The sequence below is a fragment of the Narcine bancroftii genome, chromosome 1, assembly GCF_036971445.1.
Source record: "Narcine bancroftii isolate sNarBan1 chromosome 1, sNarBan1.hap1, whole genome shotgun sequence".
Taxonomy (NCBI): Eukaryota; Metazoa; Chordata; class Chondrichthyes; order Torpediniformes; family Narcinidae; genus Narcine; species Narcine bancroftii.
The window spans coordinates 248816569-248836020 of NC_091469.1; the positions used below are offsets into that span (position 1 = coordinate 248816569).

The 19452-nt window shown below is 44.0% G+C and overlaps 1 protein-coding gene across 1 annotated transcript in view; it reads right to left on the bottom strand.

Annotated features, from left to right (window-relative positions):
• The window catches only part of LOC138755183 (mucin-5B-like), a 143584-nt gene that overhangs the window by 61050 nt on the left and 63082 nt on the right, over positions 1 to 19452 (bottom strand). Inside the window, exons 24-37 of the mRNA XM_069920689.1 lie at positions 17416 to 17526; positions 17142 to 17321; positions 16097 to 16336; positions 15857 to 16013; positions 10462 to 10590; positions 8469 to 8610; positions 6474 to 6517; positions 6171 to 6371; positions 4691 to 4741; positions 4584 to 4619; positions 3854 to 3991; positions 3085 to 3393; positions 2418 to 2673; positions 72 to 1850 (exon numbers count right to left, since the gene is read on the bottom strand). Coding sequence (XP_069776790.1) covers positions 72 to 1850; positions 2418 to 2673; positions 3085 to 3393; positions 3854 to 3991; positions 4584 to 4619; positions 4691 to 4741; positions 6171 to 6371; positions 6474 to 6517; positions 8469 to 8610; positions 10462 to 10590; positions 15857 to 16013; positions 16097 to 16336; positions 17142 to 17321; positions 17416 to 17526 — 3773 coding nt within the window. The remainder of the gene's footprint in view (positions 1 to 71; positions 1851 to 2417; positions 2674 to 3084; positions 3394 to 3853; positions 3992 to 4583; positions 4620 to 4690; positions 4742 to 6170; positions 6372 to 6473; positions 6518 to 8468; positions 8611 to 10461; positions 10591 to 15856; positions 16014 to 16096; positions 16337 to 17141; positions 17322 to 17415; positions 17527 to 19452) is intronic.

Consider the following 19452-nt stretch of genomic DNA (forward strand, 5'->3'; position numbering starts at 1 on the left):
TCTCTGTGGTTTCTGTTTGTTCTGTGGTGCATGTTGTGGTCAGTTCAGTTGTGGTGCTTGGTGGTTGTGACACTGTTGGTGTTGAGGTAGTTGGTGTTAGTGTTGTTGATTTAGTACTGGTGGTAGTTTCCAGAGAACTAACTTCTGAAGTTGTAGATGGAGATGTTGTTGTGCTTGGTGATTCCGAGGTTGTGTGTATTTGTGTGCGTGTTGGACTTGTTTTTCCTGTTGTAGAACTGGTAACGTGTGTATGTGTAGTTTCTGAACTATTTTCGATCTTTGGAGTGGAAGTGTGGAGTGTTGTTTTCTCTGTAGTTGGTGGTGAGGTCGTGGAAACTGTTGTTGATGTTTCTGATGTGGTTGAAGATGTGCTAGGTGGTTGTAAAGTTGTTGTAGATGTACTTGAGGATGTTATCTCTGTGGTTTCTGTTTGTTCAGTGGTGCATGTTGTGGTTAGTTCAGTTGTGGTGCTTGGTGGTTTTGACACAGTTGGTGTTGAGGTTCTTGGTGTTAGTGTTGTTATTGTAGTACTGGTGGTAGTTTCCAGAGAACTAACTTCTGAAGTTGTAGATGGAGATGTTATTGTGCTTGGTGATTCTGAGGTAGTGTGTATTTGTGTGGGTGTTGGACTGGTTTTTGCTGTTGTAGAACTGGTAACGTGTGTATGTGTAGTTTCTGAACTTGTTTCGATCTTTGGAGTGGAGGTGTGGAGTGTTGTTTTCTCTGTAGTTGGTGGTGAGGTCGTGGAAACTGTTGTTGATGTTTCTGATGTGGTTGAAGATGTGCTAGGTGGTTGTAAAGTTGTTGTAGGTGTACTTGAGGATGTTATCACTGTGGTTTCTGTTTGTTCAGTGGTGCATGTTGTGGTCAGTTCAGATGTGGTGCTTTGTGCTTTTGACACTGTTGGTGTTGAGGTACTTGGTGTTAGTGTTGTTGTTGTAGTACTGGTTGTAGTTTCCAGAGAACTAACTTCTGAAGTTGTAGATGGTGATGTTGTTGTGCTTGGTGATTCCGAGGTTGTGTGTATTTGTGTGGGTGTTGGACTGGATTTTGTTGTTGTAGAACTGGTGACGTGTGTATGTGTAGTTTCTGAACTTCTTTCGATGGTTTGAGTGGAAATGTGGAGTGTTGTTTTCTCTGTAGTTGGTGTTGAGGTTGTATAAACTGTTGTTGATGTTTCTGATGTGGTTGAAGAAGTGCTAGGTGGTTGTTTACTTGTTGTAGATGTACTTGAGGATGTTATCTCTGTGGTTTCTGTTTGTTCTGTGGTGCATGTTGTGGTCAGTTCAGTTGTGGTGCTTGGTGGTTGTGACACTGTTGGTGTTGAGGTAGTTGGTGTTAGTGTTGTTGATGTAGTACTGGTGGTAGTTTCCAGAGAACTAACTTCTGAAGTTGTAGATGGAGATGTTTTTGTGCTTTGTGATATCGAGGTTGTGTGTATTTGTGTGGGTGTTGGACTTGTTTTTGCTGTGGTAGAACTGGTGACGTGTGTATGTTTAGTTTCTGAACTTGTTTCGATGGTTTTAGTGGAAGTGTGGAGTGTTGTTTTCTCTGTAGTTGGTGGTGAGGTCGTGGAAACTGTTGTTGATGTTTCTGATGTGGTTGAAGATGTGCTAGGTGGTTGTAAAGTTGTTGTAGGTGTACTTGAGGATGTTATCACTGTGGTTTCTGTTTGTTCTGTGGTGCATGTTGTGGTTAGTTCAGATGTGGTGCTTTGTGGTTTTGACACTGTTGGTGTTGAGGTACTCGGTGTTAGTGTTGTTGTTGTAGTACTGGTGGTAGTTTCCAGAGAACTAACTTCTGAAGTTGTAGATGGAGATGTTGTTGTGCTTGGTGATTCCGAGGTTGTGTGTATTTGTGTGGGTGTTGGACTGGATTTTGTTGTTGTTGAACTGGTGACGTGTGTATGTGTAGTTTCTGAACTTGTTTCGATGGTTTGTGTTGAAGTGTGGAGTGTTGTTTTCTCTGTAGTTGGTGTTGAGGTTGTGGAAACTGTTGTTGATGTTTCTGATGTGGTTGAAGAAGTGCTAGGTGGTTGTTTACTTGTTATAGATGTACTTGAGGATGTTATCTCTGTGGTTTCCGTTGGTTCTGTGGTGCATGTTGTGGTCAGTTCAGTTGTTGTGCTTGGTGGTTTTGACACTGTTGGTGTTGAGGTAGTTGGTGTTAGTGTTGTTGTTGTAGTACTGGTGGAAGTTTCCAGAGAACTAACTTCTGAAGTTGTAGATGGAGATATTATTGTGCTTGCTGATTCTGGGGTAGTGTGTATTTGTGTGGGTGTTGGACTGGTTTTTGCTGTTGTAGAACTGGTAACGTGTGTATGTGTAGTTTCTGAACTTGTTTCGATCTTTGGAGTGGAAGTGTGGAGTGTTGTTTTCTCTGTATTTGGTGGTGAGGTCGTGGAAACTGTTGTTGATGTTTCTGATGTGGTTGAAGAAGTGCTAGGTGGTTGTAAAGTTGTTGTAGGTGTACTTGAGGATGTTATCTCTGTGGTTTCTGTTTGTTCTGTGGTGCATGTTGTGGTCAGTTCAGTTGTGGTGCTTGGTGGCTGTGACACTGTTGGTGTTGAGGTAGTTGGTGTTGGTGTTGTTGTTGTAGTTCCAATTGTGGTTTCCAGTGTACTAAATTCTGAAGTTGTAGATGTGGATGTTGTTGTGCTTGTTGATTCGGAGGTTGTGTGTGTTTGTGTGGGTGTTGGACTGGTTTTTGCTGTTGTAGAACTGCTGATGTGTGTATGTTTAGTTTCTGAACTTGTTTCGATGGTTGGGGTTGACGTGTGGAGTGTTGTTGGTGTTGAGGTCGTGGATACTGTTGTTGACGTTCCTAATGTGGTTGTAGATGTATTAGGTGGATGTTTAATTGTAGTTGATGTACTTGTGTATGTTATCTCGGTGGATTCTGTTTGTTCTGTGGTGCATGTTGTGGTCAATTCAGTTGTGGTACTTGGTTCTAAGACTGTTAGTGTTGAGGTTATTGGTGTTGTTGTTGATGTGATTGGTTTTGTCTGTGTTATGCTGGTGGATGTAGCATTGGTGTTCTCTGATTGTGGTGTTCTTGTTGGTGCTGGTGCTGTCTCTGGGGGAAGGCAGATGTATTCACAGCATTGTACCTGTATTTCATAATCATAGCACTTTCTATTGTAGGTTTGTTCCTTGTTTCTGCACGTTAGCCCAAACGAGACATTGCATTGGACTTTCTGCCCCAGGTCTTCAATCTCCACATCTGGTGCATGGATTGCTCTGCATTCAATCTTGCTTGGAACTTCGCAGATCTCATAACCATCCTCCTTGATCTTATCATAGGTCTCGAAATCTCCTTCCCCAAATCCATGTGTCGGTGTGCTCACACTTATCCAGTCACTCCACTCACATTGTTCCACAATTACACAAGTTGCTGTGGGAAATGAGAAGAGGTGTTTTCAATAGTGCAAATATAATTTTAATTAATTCAATATTTGTAGTTTAAATCATTTAATATTATGTATGCTTGACTTAAATCAATGCTGTTCAATTGAGCTTGCTTTGTAAAGAGATTGTTGCATGCTTTGAACCATTGGAACTTGTTGTGGCGTGCACTATTGAAAATGCTTTAGAAGTATTTTGACCGATACATGTATATGATAGTTTTAGAGGGATATCAGCAGCTGGAATTATATGGCTGGTATATTTTGTTTATGTAGGCAAATTGAGCTGAAGGGAACATTTTCTATGCTCTGTGACTCTTCTGCTGGGAGGAAGGGTAGAGTGGTGCGATGGGGGGGCGGGGTGGGGGTGATGTTGGTTCTCAATGCCACAGGACCAGATTCATCCCACATGGGCTTCTGTCTGGAGGATATGTTCACATTCTCTCTCACACAGCATGAATGCCTTCTCTTTGACCTGATTCCTCTCGACATCCCACAGGTTGATTTGTTTATAAAATGCTTTCAGCAGTTTGGCCTTCATGAAGCAAGGTGTTGAGATCAGGATTTGGGATGTTATGGTAAGGTTGTCTAAATAATTAATGAGGTCGAATTTGGAGTATTGTGAGGAATTTTGGTCACCTAAATATATCCATGAGTTTAAAAGAGTGGCGAGAACAGTTACAAGAATGTTGCCAGAGCTTTTGGAACTGAGTCCCAGGGAAAGGTTAAACAGGATAGGGCTTTCTATCTGGGGTGCGTCAGAGAATGAAGGGAGCTTTGATTGAATTTTTAGGTTGACCAAGGTATCAAAGATTATGGGGAGAAATCTGAACAGTAGGGCTGAATGGGAAAATGGATTAAATGGTGCGGCGACACAATGGGTTGAATAGCCAGTTTCTTTCCCTCTGTCTTCTAAAACTATGATGAGATTTGATAAAATAAATGCAAGCAGGCTTTTTTCCACTGATGCTGGGTGACACAAGAAGTCGAGGACATTGGTGAAGGGTAAAAGGGAAAATGTTTATTGAGAACATTAGGGGGAACTTTTTCACACAGAGAGTGGTGAAAGTGTGGTCTGGTTTGTAGGTTCTTCAATGTACAGACATTTCAGCCTGAAGGTTATATCAAAGTTGTTATCCTTGTTCCCAGCATTAGTAATATCTTTGAAGCCTGTGTCCTCATTCCCTTTCAGTCACAAAGATTTTGTGCCCATCCTCTGTAAAACAGACAGGCTGGGCTTAATCAGTGCACAATGCCTTCACAATGGTGATGTTTCAGTTTACTTACTGGTCAGTGCCTTGCTTGTTGTGGAAACAGTTGAAGTTGATGTCAAAATCACTGCAGAAAAGAAATTAACAAATAAATGTTAAAAATGTCATCCAAAGAAATTTGGAAGATGCAGTTGTATGGTACTTATGTGATACACTTAGGTCGCAGATGAGTATGTGCTCTATTAAGTCCACATGTAAGTGGTTTCTGGTCATCACTCCCCTCCCAACACTTCAGTGTTGCAGACCAGGGAGGTTCAGAGATATACAGATCCCTCTGCCATAAACTGGACACCCAGCTCCAAGAAATGCCTTGCAGCCATTTCAGGCTCTGTCCAGGCTTGATATCCATAGGATTTAAATGCCCATGAACTCCGGTTAAACTTCACTTGGAGCATTACCTCTCCCCAGTTACAGGAAAGTGCTTTGGAGAAGGTGCAGAGGAGATTTGCCAGGACACTGCCTGGACTGGAAAACATGTCTAGGACTTTTCTCTTTGGACTGATGAAGGGTGAGAGGTGATTTAAGAGAAGAAAGAAGTCAGCACCTTTCTCCTGTTTAAGGTGAGAGGAGAAAGGTTTAGGGGTGATGTTAAAGGTACGTTTTTTCACACTGAGGGTGATGGTGGATGCTGGCATAACAGGGACCTTTAAAGAACTCTTAGATGTAAGGAAAATAGAGGGTTAGGGATGTCAGCGAAGGAAGGGTGAGATTTGTGGTGAAGTGCCTGGACGGTGCAGGAATGTTCTATGAATGTCAGACAGAAAAACACATTCAGAAACTCCAAATCATGCTGTTAAAATATAATGTTACAAAATAAAATTTAAACATCAATACCTAAAATTGTGAATTATATTTTGCCCTTGAATACACTGACTTCCTGAACTGGAGTGATGTAATTTCCTTGATGCCTATCTTTTTCTTAGAGCTTTGCTTCACCATTGAAGTGGATGGATGAACTTCTGATCTTGCACCAGTTCCAATCCGGCAGAGGTTACGTTGGAGGGTCCCCAATGTAACGATTGGGACATTCCGAGAGGGACGCTGCTGAACCTTGTCAGCTGGGTGATATTGGAGATCCATCAGTGGTGAGGATCTTCCAGGAAGTGTTTGACTTCCACTGAGGAGTGATTTTTGCAAACATCCACTGCTTGAATATTGATGCCTCTCTGGATCTCTCCCACAATTTCCTCACTGATGGATCTTACCTTTTTCTGCAATTCCCTTTTTTCTTATCTGCTAATCATTTATAATTCATCAGTTCGGTCTTGTCCATTTAGCCATTGGCAAACCCAATATTTATTTCGAGAGCAGGATTCTATCCTTAAAGAGTCATGCACTTGGGTACAACTCCACATCCCCGAGGAAAGGCTCAGGCCAAAATGTTGCCTGCCTTTTACTTCCTGTGGATGCTGCATGACCTGCTGAGTTTCTCCAGCACTTCTGTGTCCTGCTTAATTTCTTCAAGTTCTTTGGCTCTAAAAGGACATAAAATGTACCTGTGCTTGCCATGATTGAAGACGAAGATATGGTCAATGGTGTTGCTGTGGTAGTGGCATTAAAAATACAAGGCTCGATGAATCGAATAATTGTTCCATTGTCAGCACAGTATGCTATGAAGCAATCTCCCAGACCATCACTTATATTGTAGATAACCTCATTTGGATGGTATATCTTTCCATTGTACATACAGACACAAGCTGTGAACAAAATTTGCAGGGTGATTTGAGTATTTCAATTAAAAATTTCTCTTAAACATCTAAAATAATTTAGTCCAGAAGAAAAATGAAATGAATACTTGCCACTGCTGTCATTCTTGCATTTAATGCCATCTTCTGTGCACAGGCTGGAAAAATAAAACGTGTTTTTAATCAACATTTAACGTGATAATAGGAAAGAGCATGTGATAATTGAATCAGCAAGTCGACAGATTTGGGGTGTCGTGGTCAGCATGGACGGCTTTCAAAGTTTCTGCAGGAAGCAGAGAAGCTGGAATTTTTTGCCGCAAAATGTCACGTGGAATTTAATGTGGACAAGTGTGAGAGGACTAACCAAGATAAGACAGAAATTGCAAATGGTAGGGCCCTGAGGAGTGCAGTAGAACAGAGGGAGCTGGGAATACAGATACATCATTCCTTGAAAGTGTGTCACTGGTAGATAGTGTTGCAAAGAATGCTTTTGGTACATTGATTTTCATAGATCCAAGTATTGAGTACAGCAGTTGGAATGCTATAAGACATTGGAGAAGCCAAGTTTGGAGTATTGTGTGCAAATGTTGTAACCTAATGATGGGAAAGATGTCAGTGAGATTGAATGAGTGCATACATTTAATTTTTTTAATTCAAATTTTGTATTTAGACACATAGCACAGCGATAGGCTATTTTGGCCTACCAGTTTGTGCTTCCCAATTTACACTCCATTAGCCTACAACCCCAGAAGCTTTTGAACAGTGGGAGGAAACTGAAGCCCCCAGGGGAAAACCCACGCATACACAAGGAGAAATTACAGACTCCTTACAGAAAGCATGGGATTGGAACCCCGGTCTGGTTCTGATCGCTGGCACTGTTGAGGCATTGCGCTAACTGCTATGCCAACCGTGCCGACGTCTACATAAACTGTGAATAGAAAACTCACAAGGATATTCCCAGAACTTGAGGAACTGAGTTACAGAGAAAGGATAACCAGCTGAAGACTATATTTCCTCAACCAATGGTGAAATAGAGCAATGCAAAAGGATGAGAGATATAGAGCAGATGCAAGCAGACTTTTTCCCGATTGAGGTTAAATAAGACAAACATTAGAGGACATGGGTTAAAGGTGAAAATAGAATTATTTAAAGGGAATATTTTGGAGCGCTCCATTATTTAGAGCGAGGTGAGTGCATGGAAAGAGCTGCCAGCTGAAGTGGTAAATGTAGGGTCCATTTTGACACAAGAAAAATTTGGATAGATTCATAGATGGGAACGATATGAAAGTTTATAGTCCTGGAACAAGTCAATGGGACTAGGCAAACTTGGCACAGACTAGATAGGCTGAAGGACCTGTTTCTTTGCTGTAATATTCTATGGCTTCATGGTACCTGTGACACACTAAATGAAATGACATAATTTCAGGCCTCTGGAATTCTCAAAATACTTCACCACTAAAAATCCCCCCACTCTAGGCTGCATGCAAGTGCTCAAGTTATTTTGACCTGATTTCAAAAGAACAAACTATTAATGCACTCAGTTATGCCTCAGTCATTGGTGCATACCACAAGACGTTGGCAATGTTATCATAGTCCGGCAATGCTGAAGACTATTTCATTTAGAAATTCTGCTTTAAGAGCAGGAATTATAACTTGATAAGAAATGAGTCCAGCGAGGAAATGTTCACATCTGGTTGAAGCCAACACAATAGTTCTGGAGAGCATGGAGTTGAACGAAAAGAAAACCGACATTATGGGTCTCAGCTGTTTGTCAATGTATGAGCATAAAACAAGGAGAAACTTGAATAAATAGGTGGGATGGGGCAGAGGGAGAAGGAGAGGAGGGAGAAAGATTCCATGAAAGAAGCACAGGCTAATAGGTAAGAGGTCAGAGGTGGATTTAAGTGGGAGGAAAGAAAGAGAAGGGGAAGGTGATGGGGGTGGGGGTGGAGAAGGTCCGAGATTGAAGCCATTATGCAGCTCAGAAACAGGCCTGACAGCTATTCATGTTTGTGCTGCCCATAAAACACAAACTTATCCCCAATCATCTGCATTTTATTTTAATTTTACTGTGCCATCCAGCTGGTTAAAATCACAAACCATACATACCATATTTCACAGTTATTGGAAGATACCACAGTTTCATTAATTTCATAATGGTTCCCATTTTCGTAGCAGCCACATTCCATCACACACTGCTTGGTATGTTCATCATAGATGGGTGCCTCCTCCGGACACTTTGGGTAGCAACCTAAGAGGGAGAAAGTTAGACCATCTGTATGGGAAGTGGAAACTCGGTGTCGGATAAGGAATAGGGTCAACAAGTTCAGGGATGGGCTTCACGACCAACCTTATGGGAAGAAGATGGGGAAGATTGGGCAGATACTAGAAAACACTGAGAGTTAGGGCATGGAGAGAAAGGTGGAAGAGCATCAAAAGCGCTCATCCCTTGACAAAGGGCTGAGGCCCAAAACATTGGTGGTGCCAAAAATTAAAACTCATTCAGGTTCCAGTTCAAGGTGCTGGCAAGGATCTGTCCTGTGGACTGACCACATCACAACCAATGCGTAAACATGCTGGAGAAACTCAGCAGGTCCTGCAGCATCCAGAGGAATTGAGGGGGAACCCACATTTGGGTCTGGCCCTTCGTCAAAGGCATGAGCAAAAATAGGTAGGTAACTGAATGAAAATGTGGTGAGAGGGGAGGGGGAATGGAGGAGAGAAGGGAAGAAGGGATGGATTCAGGTAGGAGGATAAACAAGAAAGATAGGGAGAAGGGATAAGAGAAAAGGGTGGGGAGCTGGAGGGAAAGAGACAGGGGAATAGGGAAAGAGATAGACCAAGAAAAGGGGTTAATGAAACTTGGAGAACCCGTCTGGTTGATGAGTGCCCAGACAGAATATATGGTGTTTTACTCAATGTAGGGATAGCCTCGGTTTGACAGTGCATGAGGCCGTGGAGGGATTATTTTTGGGTGGGAAAGGTATGTGGAATTTTTTCTCGATGTATGGTTGTCCTCAGTTTGACAGTGTACAAGCTGTGGAGGGATTATGTTGGGGTGGGAAGTGTATGTGGAGTTGAAGTGGTTGACCTTACTTCTGCAGCAGACAGAGCAAAGGTGCTCATGGAAATTATCTCCCAGTCTGCGTCCAGGTCATTAGGTCACCAGGTCACCATTCACACCTTCACCACAAGCACAGTCAGTAAACAAGTGCAGTGATCTGAAATTCTCGGGCGTATTGATTTCAAGGAACAATGATGATACCCAGGTCCTGCTGGGATGATCCCACATTATGAAGAGAGACAGGAGAAGGACCTTGACTAAGATAGTTCTATCCACTCTAGCAACACGTGAGGTTGCAGAGGGCAGGAGAATCTAGCAAAATATAGACTGGTGAACCTCACATCAGTGGGAAGGAAGCCATTGGAGAGGATAGTTATGTGTGGGCCAGGCCACCTTTTAGATTTCTTGTGGAGGTGACAAAGATGATTGACAAAGGAAGGGAAGTTTTCTCCATGGATTTAGTCAGGCATTTTACAAGTTCCTTCAAGGTGGGGTGATCCAGAAAATGTAGGCACTGGGACCCAGAGACTGGCTTCAACATTGAAGGTTTGTGGTGAAGGAATGTAATTCTGAATGGAGCTCTGTGACCAGTTGTGTTCCTTAGAGATTCAATGCTGTTGTTTGTGATATATGCAGCATGGAAATTATGTGAGAGGGAAGGTTTAAAGGAGACATGCACGGCAAGCTCTTCACACAATGAGTGGTGGGTGCAAGGACAGGTGGATAAAGCAAATAGGATGGAGATGTTTATCCAGACGCATTAACACATGGGACATGGATCATGTGCAGGCATATGGGAGAAGCATCATGGCCAGCACAGAGATGATGTGCTGAAGGGCCTGTTTCTGTGCTGCACTGTTCCATGTTTAGAGCTTGTATTTTTCTGCCTTTGCTTCTGTGGTTATATTTCACATGCAACCATGGTTTCAATAGAAGAGCAGCAACATTTTGAGAACTTGACCTGCAATACAGGCGTTAGGCAAGTCATGTGTAAACTTCACATCACTGGTTTTATTTAAAAATGAGAAGTGCCTCTACCTTCAAGCTGCAATGTGCCGTTGCAGAGGCCCTGAGGGTTCAGGCACGTTTTGAGGCAGTGGACTCCGCAAGGATAATAGTGCCATTGACACAGTTCAGGGAATGGGTTGTAGAAACTGCAGTACATGGCTGAAATAACAGAAGATAAAAAGTTATAAATCAGACAATTACATTTCAGAAGGAGGCAATCGGACCATAAACAGAAGCATCTGTCTCTTTTCCATCCTGTTTTGACCAGCAATGGATCAAATCCACCTTCACTGCTCTCTCCTGTCCACTTTCCAAGCCCTGACACTGTAACACCTCTCCCCACCTTTCTGGCTCTGACCTCCCTACACCTCTCCCCACCTTCCTGGCTCTGACCGCCCTACACCTCTCCCCACCTTCCTGGCTCTGACCGCCCTACACCTTTCCCCACCTTTTTGGCTCTGACCGCCCTTCACTGTTCTTCCGTCCTGACATTCGAACAACTCTCGTGTATTGCCAAAGATAAAATTAGCAGGAATTTTCTCACTTTAGCAAATTTGCAATATGGCTTACAGTAACACAAATCTGATGAACCTTCTCTCATAACTGCAAGACATTTGTTTTAGCAATGGTTGGAATTTGTTCTTAATTTGCCCATGATGAAGAAAACGATTCCATATATCTGCCTGTAGGGTCTACGAGCGATCACGTTCACCTCGAGGTAGTGAATCTGTGGGATTTAGATCAGCCATGATGGAATGGCAGGGCAGACGATGGGCCAAATGGCCCTATTCTGCTCCAATGTTTCATGGTCTTTTCACTTCATATGACAATGGTGCTAGGGGACGAGAGTTTCACTCTCCAAAATAAAATCAACAGGCCACTTCCAGATCGGACCAGGTGTAACAGCATTTAAAATAACATCATAAATTCGCAGAGCTCCCGGACGACTGGTCCAACATGACCTGGAGTCATGGTGCACGGAAACAGGCCCTTCGGTCCCACTCATTCAAGCCAACTTCTAAAACATCAAACACACAGATTTGCTTGGGAGCATCTTACAGATTTTTGGGTCCATGACAGGTTGGCATTGTTCGTCATCCAGATCTGACAACCCCACGCAAGTCACTGTTCTGCTGCAGCAAGAATGAATTTCGGTGCATATACACATGGCACAATGTGTATGGCAATAAACTCATGATCATTGCAAACCTCAAATCTGAAGTTTAAAAAGAAAGTCTTCAGAAACTGTGATTGCAGTGCACAACACCAAAGTGCTGGAGAAACTCAGCAGGTCACACAGCATCCATGGGAATTAAAGGGCAACAGCAAAATTAGGCAGGCACCTTAATAAAAAGGTCGAGTAAGGGATGGGGGAGGGGGGAAGGGTAAGGGATGAGGGGGGAAAAGTAGGGAAGAAAGTGTAGGGAGAAGAGCACAAGCTAACAGGTACTCCTACCAGTGTGCTCTCCAACCAGGAAGCATTAGCATCGACTTTTCCAATTTCCATTAAACCCTCCCCGAGTCTCTCTCTCCCTATATCTGTCACCTCTCCTCCAGCTCCCCACCCCTCTCCATTCAGAGATCTAGCTTCTCCCTATTACCTCAGCTTTCTTTTCTCTTCCACCCTCACAAATGTCTAGAACAATAAAACATTAGAGCATAGACAAACAGGCCCAGCCCTCTATTCCATCTTTAATCCCACCTACCTGCACCTAGTCCATAGCCCTCCATACTCCTCCCATCTATGTACCTGTCCAAATTTTGTTAAAATGTTAAAATTCAGCCCAAATTCACTATTTCAGCTGCCAGCTCATTCCATACTCCCATTACTCTCAGGGTGAAGTTATTCCCCCTCATGCTCCCCTATATTTCTCCCCTTTCACCATTAGCACATGTCTGTTGGATTGTATCGCTCTTAACCACAGTGGAAAAAGCTTACTTTCATGTGCTCTATCTAATCAGAGATCCAGTATCATACACTTGTCTCGTTGGTTCCTCTATATGTTGATTTAGAAAACTTTCCTGAGCACATTTGACAAACTCCAAGCCATCCAGCCCTTTCACAGTATGGGACTCCCAGTCACTATGTGGAAAGTTAAAAATCTGCTACTATCACAACCTTGCTTCCTGCAGCCGTCCGCTCTCTCTCTACAGATTTGCTCCTGCAATTCTCATGGACTATTGGCTGGTCTATGACCATTAGAATGGTCATATCTTTTCCATTCATCAGCTGCATCAAATAGCCTCAATAGATGAGCCTTCTGATCTGTCCTGCCTGAATACATCTGTGATATATTCTCTGATGAGCAATGCCATTCATCCCCCTTCCATCCACCCCCCCCACCACACCCCGCCCCCCCACCACACCCCGCCCCCGGGTTCTATCACATCTGAAACAATCTGAAGGTCGGAACATTGAGCTGCACCAGCAACCAAGCTTTACTAATGGCCACAGCATCATAATTCTACATGCAATCCATGCTCTAAGCTCATCTGCCTTTCCTACGATACTTCTTGCATTGAAATAAATCCACCAGAGAACATTTCCACCACCTCCAACTCTTTGACTTCTGAGTCTGGTTCCTATCCCCCTGAAAATCTAGTTCAAACCCCCTGGAGCAGCACTAGAAAATCTTCCTGCAAGGATATTAGTTTTCCTCCAGTTCAGATTCATACCGCCCTGTTGGAACAGGTCCCACCTTCCCTGGAAGAGAGCCCAATGATCCAGAAAGCTGAAGCCCTCCCTCCTGCACCATCTCTTTAGACTCATGATAAGCTGCATTACCCTCCTATTTCTAACCTCACTAGGACATGACACAGGTAGCAATCCTGAGATCACAACCCCTGGAGGTCTTGTCCTTCAACTTGGCACCTAACACCCTGACCTCTCTTTACAGGACCTCATCACACTCATACCCACGTCATTGGTCCCTACACGGACTGCGACATCTGGCTGCTTGCCCTCCCTTCTGAGAATACCTTGAATTCGATCTGAGATATCTCGGACCCAGGCAACATACCATCTAGGAATCTCAAACCTCTCATCTGTTCCCCTAACTGTGGAATCCCCTATCACTACAGCTCCTCTCTTCTCCTCCCTTCCCTTCTTCGCCACCAGACCAGCATGCCAGAGACCTGATCACTGTGGCTTTTCCCTGGTAGATCATTTCCTCCCCCTCCTCCCCCCACAATATCCAAAATGGAATACGTATTATTGAGGGGAATGGCCACAGAGATGCCTATTCCCTATTGCTCTCCTGACTGTCACCCATCTACCCTCCTCCTGCTTCCTTGGTGTGACAGCGTCCTTGTAACTACTGACTATCATCCCCTCTGCCTCCCAAATGATGCAAAGTTCATCCAACTCCAGTTCAAATTCCTGTGTTTCTTTCTTCTTTGGCTTGGCTTCGCAGACGAAGATTTATGGAGGGGTAATGTCCACGTCAGCTGCAGGCTCATTTGTGGCTGACAAGTCCGATGCAGGACAGGCAGACACGGTTGCAGCGGTTGCAAGGGAAAATTAGTTTGTTGGGGTTGGGTGTTGGGTTTTTCCTCCTTTGTCTTTTGTCAGTGAGGTGGGCTCTGCGGTCTTCTTCAAAGGAGGTTGCTGCCCGCCGAACTATGAGGCGCCAAGATGCACGGTTTGAGGCGATATCAGCCCACTGCCGATGGTCAATGTGGCAGGCACCAAATGCTTTCTTTAGTTAGTCCTTGTACCTCTTCTTTGGTGCACCTCTGTCTCGGTGGCCAGTGGAGAGCTCGCCATATAGCACGATCTTGGGAAGGCGATGGTCCTCCATTCTGGAGATGTGACCCACCCAGCACAGTTTGATCTTCAGCAGCGTGGATTCGATGCTGTCGGCCTCTGCCATCTCGAGTACTTCGATGTTGGTGATGAAGTCGCTCCAATGAATGTTGAGGATGGAGCGGAGACAATGCTGGTGGAAGCGTTCTAGGAGCCATAGGTGATGCCGGTAAAGGACCCATGATTCGGAGCCGAACAGGAGTGTGGGTATGACAACGGCTCTGTATACGCTAATCTTTGTGAGGTTTTTCAGTTGGTTGTTTTTCCAGACTCTTTTGTGTAGTCTTCCAAAGGCGCTCTTTGCCTTGGTGAGTCTGTTGTCTATCTCGTTGTCGATCCTTGCATCCGATGAAATGGTGCAGCCGAGATAGGTAAACTGGTTGACCGTTTTGAGTTTTGTGTGCCCGATGGAGATGTGGGGCAAACATTTTGGCAGTTTCCGCAAAACAGGACGTCAAGCGCTGAAGAGCTGGCTCTGAATGGGCAACTAAAGCAGCATCGTCTGCAAAGAGTAGTTCACGGATAAGTTGCTCTTGTGTCTTGGTGTGAGCTTGCAGGCGCCTCAGATTGAAGAGACCTGTGTAGCCTCACTAGAAAAGACCTGTAGTCTGTCCTGGCGGAGCACAGCTGTGATATTTTCCTTGCTGAGCAATTCTACTCTTTTACCGCCCCCAAGTCACTTTATTGCTTTTGAAGCAACAGAACCCCTGAATATTGAGCTGACAGTCCAGCCCCTCATGCAACCAAAGAGGCAACAATGTCATAATTTCACATGTTAATTCCTGCTCTAAGCTTATCTGCTTTTCCTGCATTGCTCCTTGCGTTCAAGTACTTGCACCTGAGAATATTATGTCTGTATTAATGCACAGTCTTACATCATCTCTTTCACTCCATTGACTGCTGTGGTTCCCAACCTGCTGTAAATCCAGAAACTGTAAGCAAGGACAGATCCATTTACTCATACCTGGTAGGAAGGACCCACCTTGATTAAAAAAAAAAGGCTATTTTGTTTTGTTCCATTTTAGAAGCAATCCTTGAGAAGTTTCCACTGGGAGGAGGAATGGATTCAGAAAGGAATCCTTTTGTACATGTTATTGAGGAGTATCCTGCATTGACTGCCTGTTCCATTTCTCTCTCCTGACATCACCCAGCTACTTCCTTCATGTCTCCCAGCTGTGATTTCATCCCTGTAATTCATGTCTATCACCCCCTCAGCTTCCCGAATGATGTGGTGTACATCCAACTCTAGCTCCGATATCCCTAACACGGTCTGTAAGGAGCTGCAGCTGGATGCACCTCTCAGCCTAACCCTAATTGGCCAATGGAGGAATCTGAACAAGGACTGACCTTTCCGGATGCTTTTTATATGGTCGTCTTCACATTCCAAGTCTCACTCTTACAGTTCCCGTGAGAAACTCCTGTTCCTCCCTCTCCCTCTCCTCTCTCCACCCGTGCAATCTTTTTATTCTAGCCCCTGCCTGTTCTTCGACATTCTTAATGAAGGGCCCAGGCCCAAAATGTTGGTTACCCTTTCCTTCCTAAGGGTGCTGCATGACTTGCTGAATTTCTTCTGTGCGTCTGTGTGAACCTCATTTCTGTTTGACGTTGCGTGAAACTTACGACAGATATCCGGGGTCCTCCAGTCCACACATATCCCAGACTCATTGCAGGCACTGGCATAGGCAGCCACAGCTGTACAGAAGCACTCACAATCTCCACCGCTATCACACGAGCAGGAATCATGGACACAAGCTTCATAATATGGATTGGGGTCTACCTGTTGAGGAAGCAAATCGCTCAGTCTGATGCCAGTTCAGAAGGAGAGGCATTAAATTAAAATAGTAAAATAAAATGTACAACCATCCTAGAACAGTTTCTAAAGATGTCACTCATAATGATCCCACACTGCTTCTCCGCCCAGCCTTTACGGTGTGGGTTCTCAGCGCAAGGGTTCTCTTCAGCCACAATGTCCCGGCAACTGGCCGACATCTTCCAGGAATTTCCAAACTCAATGGAGTCGGCAACGACAGATTGGCTCCTCGTCATGAAATCATTGTTGCCATTTCCGTCAAAGTTCCCGCATAAGCCACAGATGCTACCCTGGAATTGTAAAGAAAAGAGACCTGATTCTGAAATGGTTGGAACAAGATCAGATTGCAATCCTACAAATCTCTGGGGAGATCACACTAGGCATATTGTGTTCATTTCCCGTCACCTTATTACAGGAAGGGTGTGGAAGCTGTGGAGAGGGTGCAGAAGAGAATTACCAGGATGTGGCTTAATTTGGACAATAAGTCTTATGAGGCAAGGTTAACAGAGCTGGGACTTTTCTCTTTGGTGCGAAGGATGAGAAGAGGTCTACAGGATTCTGAGAGGCACAGATAAGATGAAAAGCCGGTACCTTTTTTTTCCCTAGGGCAGGAATAGCAAATGCCAGGGGCCATCTCTACAAAGTGAAGGAGGGAAGTTTAGGGAAGACATCAGGGGTCAGTTTTTTACGCAGAGAGTTGTGGAGGCCTGAACTGCCTTGTCAGAGGTGGTGGTGGAGATTGGAACATTCAGAGCATAAAAGAGACTCTTAGGCAGTCACATGGATGGAAGCAAAATAGAAGGTTGTGGAGTAGAAATAGCTTAGATTATTTTTTTTTAATAGAAATATATAGATCAGCCCAACTGCACTAGTGACCAACGTTTTAATCTGCTGTTGTCTGTAAGGAGTTTGTATGTTCTTCCCATGACCTGCAAGTGCTCTGGTTTCCTCCCACATAACCCAGAAACATACAGGATTTGTAGCTTAATTAGGTGGCATGAGCTTGTGTGCGGAGGGGCTTTTCACCATGCTGTGTATCTAAATTGAATTGAATTTAGTTAAGCGACAACAGGTCATCGATTCATTTACTCATACCTGGTAGGAAGGACTCAGCTTGATAAAAAGGCTCGTTTTTTTGTCCCATATTAGGATCAGTCCTTGAGGAGTTTCCACTGTGAGAAAGAGCCCCAGGGTGCGAATGGTGAAAGGAATTCTTTTGTTTTCAACCTTTTGTATTACTTCATGTTTGCCTTCACTTAACATCAGTTCAAAATTCTGCATGAGAATATGACAGGAATTATGGCTCAGTGTGACCAGAATGAATGAGACATTTAGTCAGTGAGAAGTTGCCAGTGAGGAAAGTTAATACCTGAAAAAATAGCTTGATTGATTTTGAACATGTGGTTCCAGTTGTTCCACAGGGGACATTTTCCGTGATTACACTAAAGGTTCCATTGATGTGATTATTTCCACAGTAGTCCTGCAAAATGGTGTAATTAATTCAGAATTAGTACAATTAGTATTCTGATAACCAAGCAGTCTATTATCTTAAACTATGTCCAGATTATCTGAGACAAAGATTTGTGAGGGAAGTTTTATGAAGCAAGGTTGATGGAGCTAGGGCTTTGCTCTTTGGATAGATGAAGGATGAGAGGTAACTTAATGGAGGCAGTGGCGGATTAACCATTAGGCTTAAGTCTAGTGGTCCAGAAGAGAGGGGACCCGGCAGGATCGGGGATGTCGGGCTCCTGGCAGGAGCGAGGACATTGGGCTCCCAGCAGGAGTGGGGATCTCAGGCTCCCGGCAGGAGCAGGGACCTCGGGGTCCCAGCAGGAGCGGTGACCTCGGGCTCCCAGAAGGCGCATTTAGAGACCCCTAATATGTTATTTAATGTAACAATGTCACTCTATTCTATTCAACGAAGAGTGGGGCAGGGGGGCAGGGTCAGTGGGAACCTTACTAAAGCTCACCCTAGGGGCCCGGGTGGTAGTTCATTCATCACTGAATGGAGGTGCATAAAATTATGAGGCACTTACACAGGGTGGACATCCAACTCCTTTTTTTCCTGGGGCAACAAAAGGCTCCAAAAGTAAACCAAGAAATTACAGACCAGTGAGCCTGACATCAGTTGTAGATAAATTAATGGAAGGAGTTCTGAGAGATAAGATATATAAGTATTTGAACAGCCAAGGACTGATTAAGGACAGTCAACATAGCTTTGTGCGTGGTAGGTCATATTTAACAAATGGAGGAGGTTACCAAGGAAGTAGATGAAGGAAAGACTGTTGTCAACATGGACTTTAGTAAAGTCTTTTGACAAGGTCCCACATGGGAGGTTAGTTCAGAAGTTTATGACACTAGGTATTCATGGAGAGGTTGTAAAATGGATTCAAAATTGGCTGTGTGGGAGAAAACAGAGAATGGTAGTGGACAGTTGCTTCTCAGAGTGGAGGCCTGTGATTTGTGGTGGGCCTCAGGGATCGATGCTGGGACCATTGCTGTTTGTTGTCTCTATCAATGATCTGGTAAATTGGATCATCAAGTCTGCTGATGACACTAAGATTGGAGGCATTATGGACAGTGAGGAAGGGTTTCAAAGCTTGCTGAGGAACCAACATGAAAAATGGGTCTGAAAATGGCAGATGGAATTTAATGCAGACAAGTGCGAGGTGTTTCATTTTAGAAGGATCAACCAAGGTAGAACGTACACAGTAAATGGTCGGGCACTGAGGAGTGCAGAGGAACAAAGGGATCTGGGAATACAGATACATAATTCCCTGAAAGTGGCATCACAGGTAGACAGGTTGTGAAGAAAGCTTTTGGCATCTTGGCCTTCAAAAATCAAAGTATTGAGTACAGAAATTGGGATGTTATGATGATGTTGTACAAGACATTGGTGAGGCTAAATTTGGAGTATTGTGTGTAGTTCTGGTCATCTAACTATAGGAAAGATATCAATAAGATAGAAGGAGTCCATAGATGATTTACTGGAATATTGCCTGGACTTCAGGAGTTGAGTTACAGGGAAAGGTTAGGACTTTCTACCCTGGAACATAGAAAAATGAGGGGAGATTTGATACAGGTATTTAAAATTATGAGGGGGATAGACAGAGTTGGTTGGCTTTTTCTACTGAGGGTAGGTGAGATAGAAACCAGAGGATATGGGTTAAGAGTGAAAGGGGAAAAGTTTAGGGGGGCATTAGGGGGAACTTCGTCACACAGAGAGTGGTGGGAATGTGCAACAAGTTGCCAGCTGAGGTGCAAATGCGGGCTCACTCTTAAGTTTTAAAAATAAATTGGATAGATATATGGATGGGAGGGGTCTGGAGGGTTATAGGATGTGTGCAGGTCAGTGGGACTAGCGGTGTAATGTTTCTGCACAGACTAGAAGGGCCTGTTTTCTGGG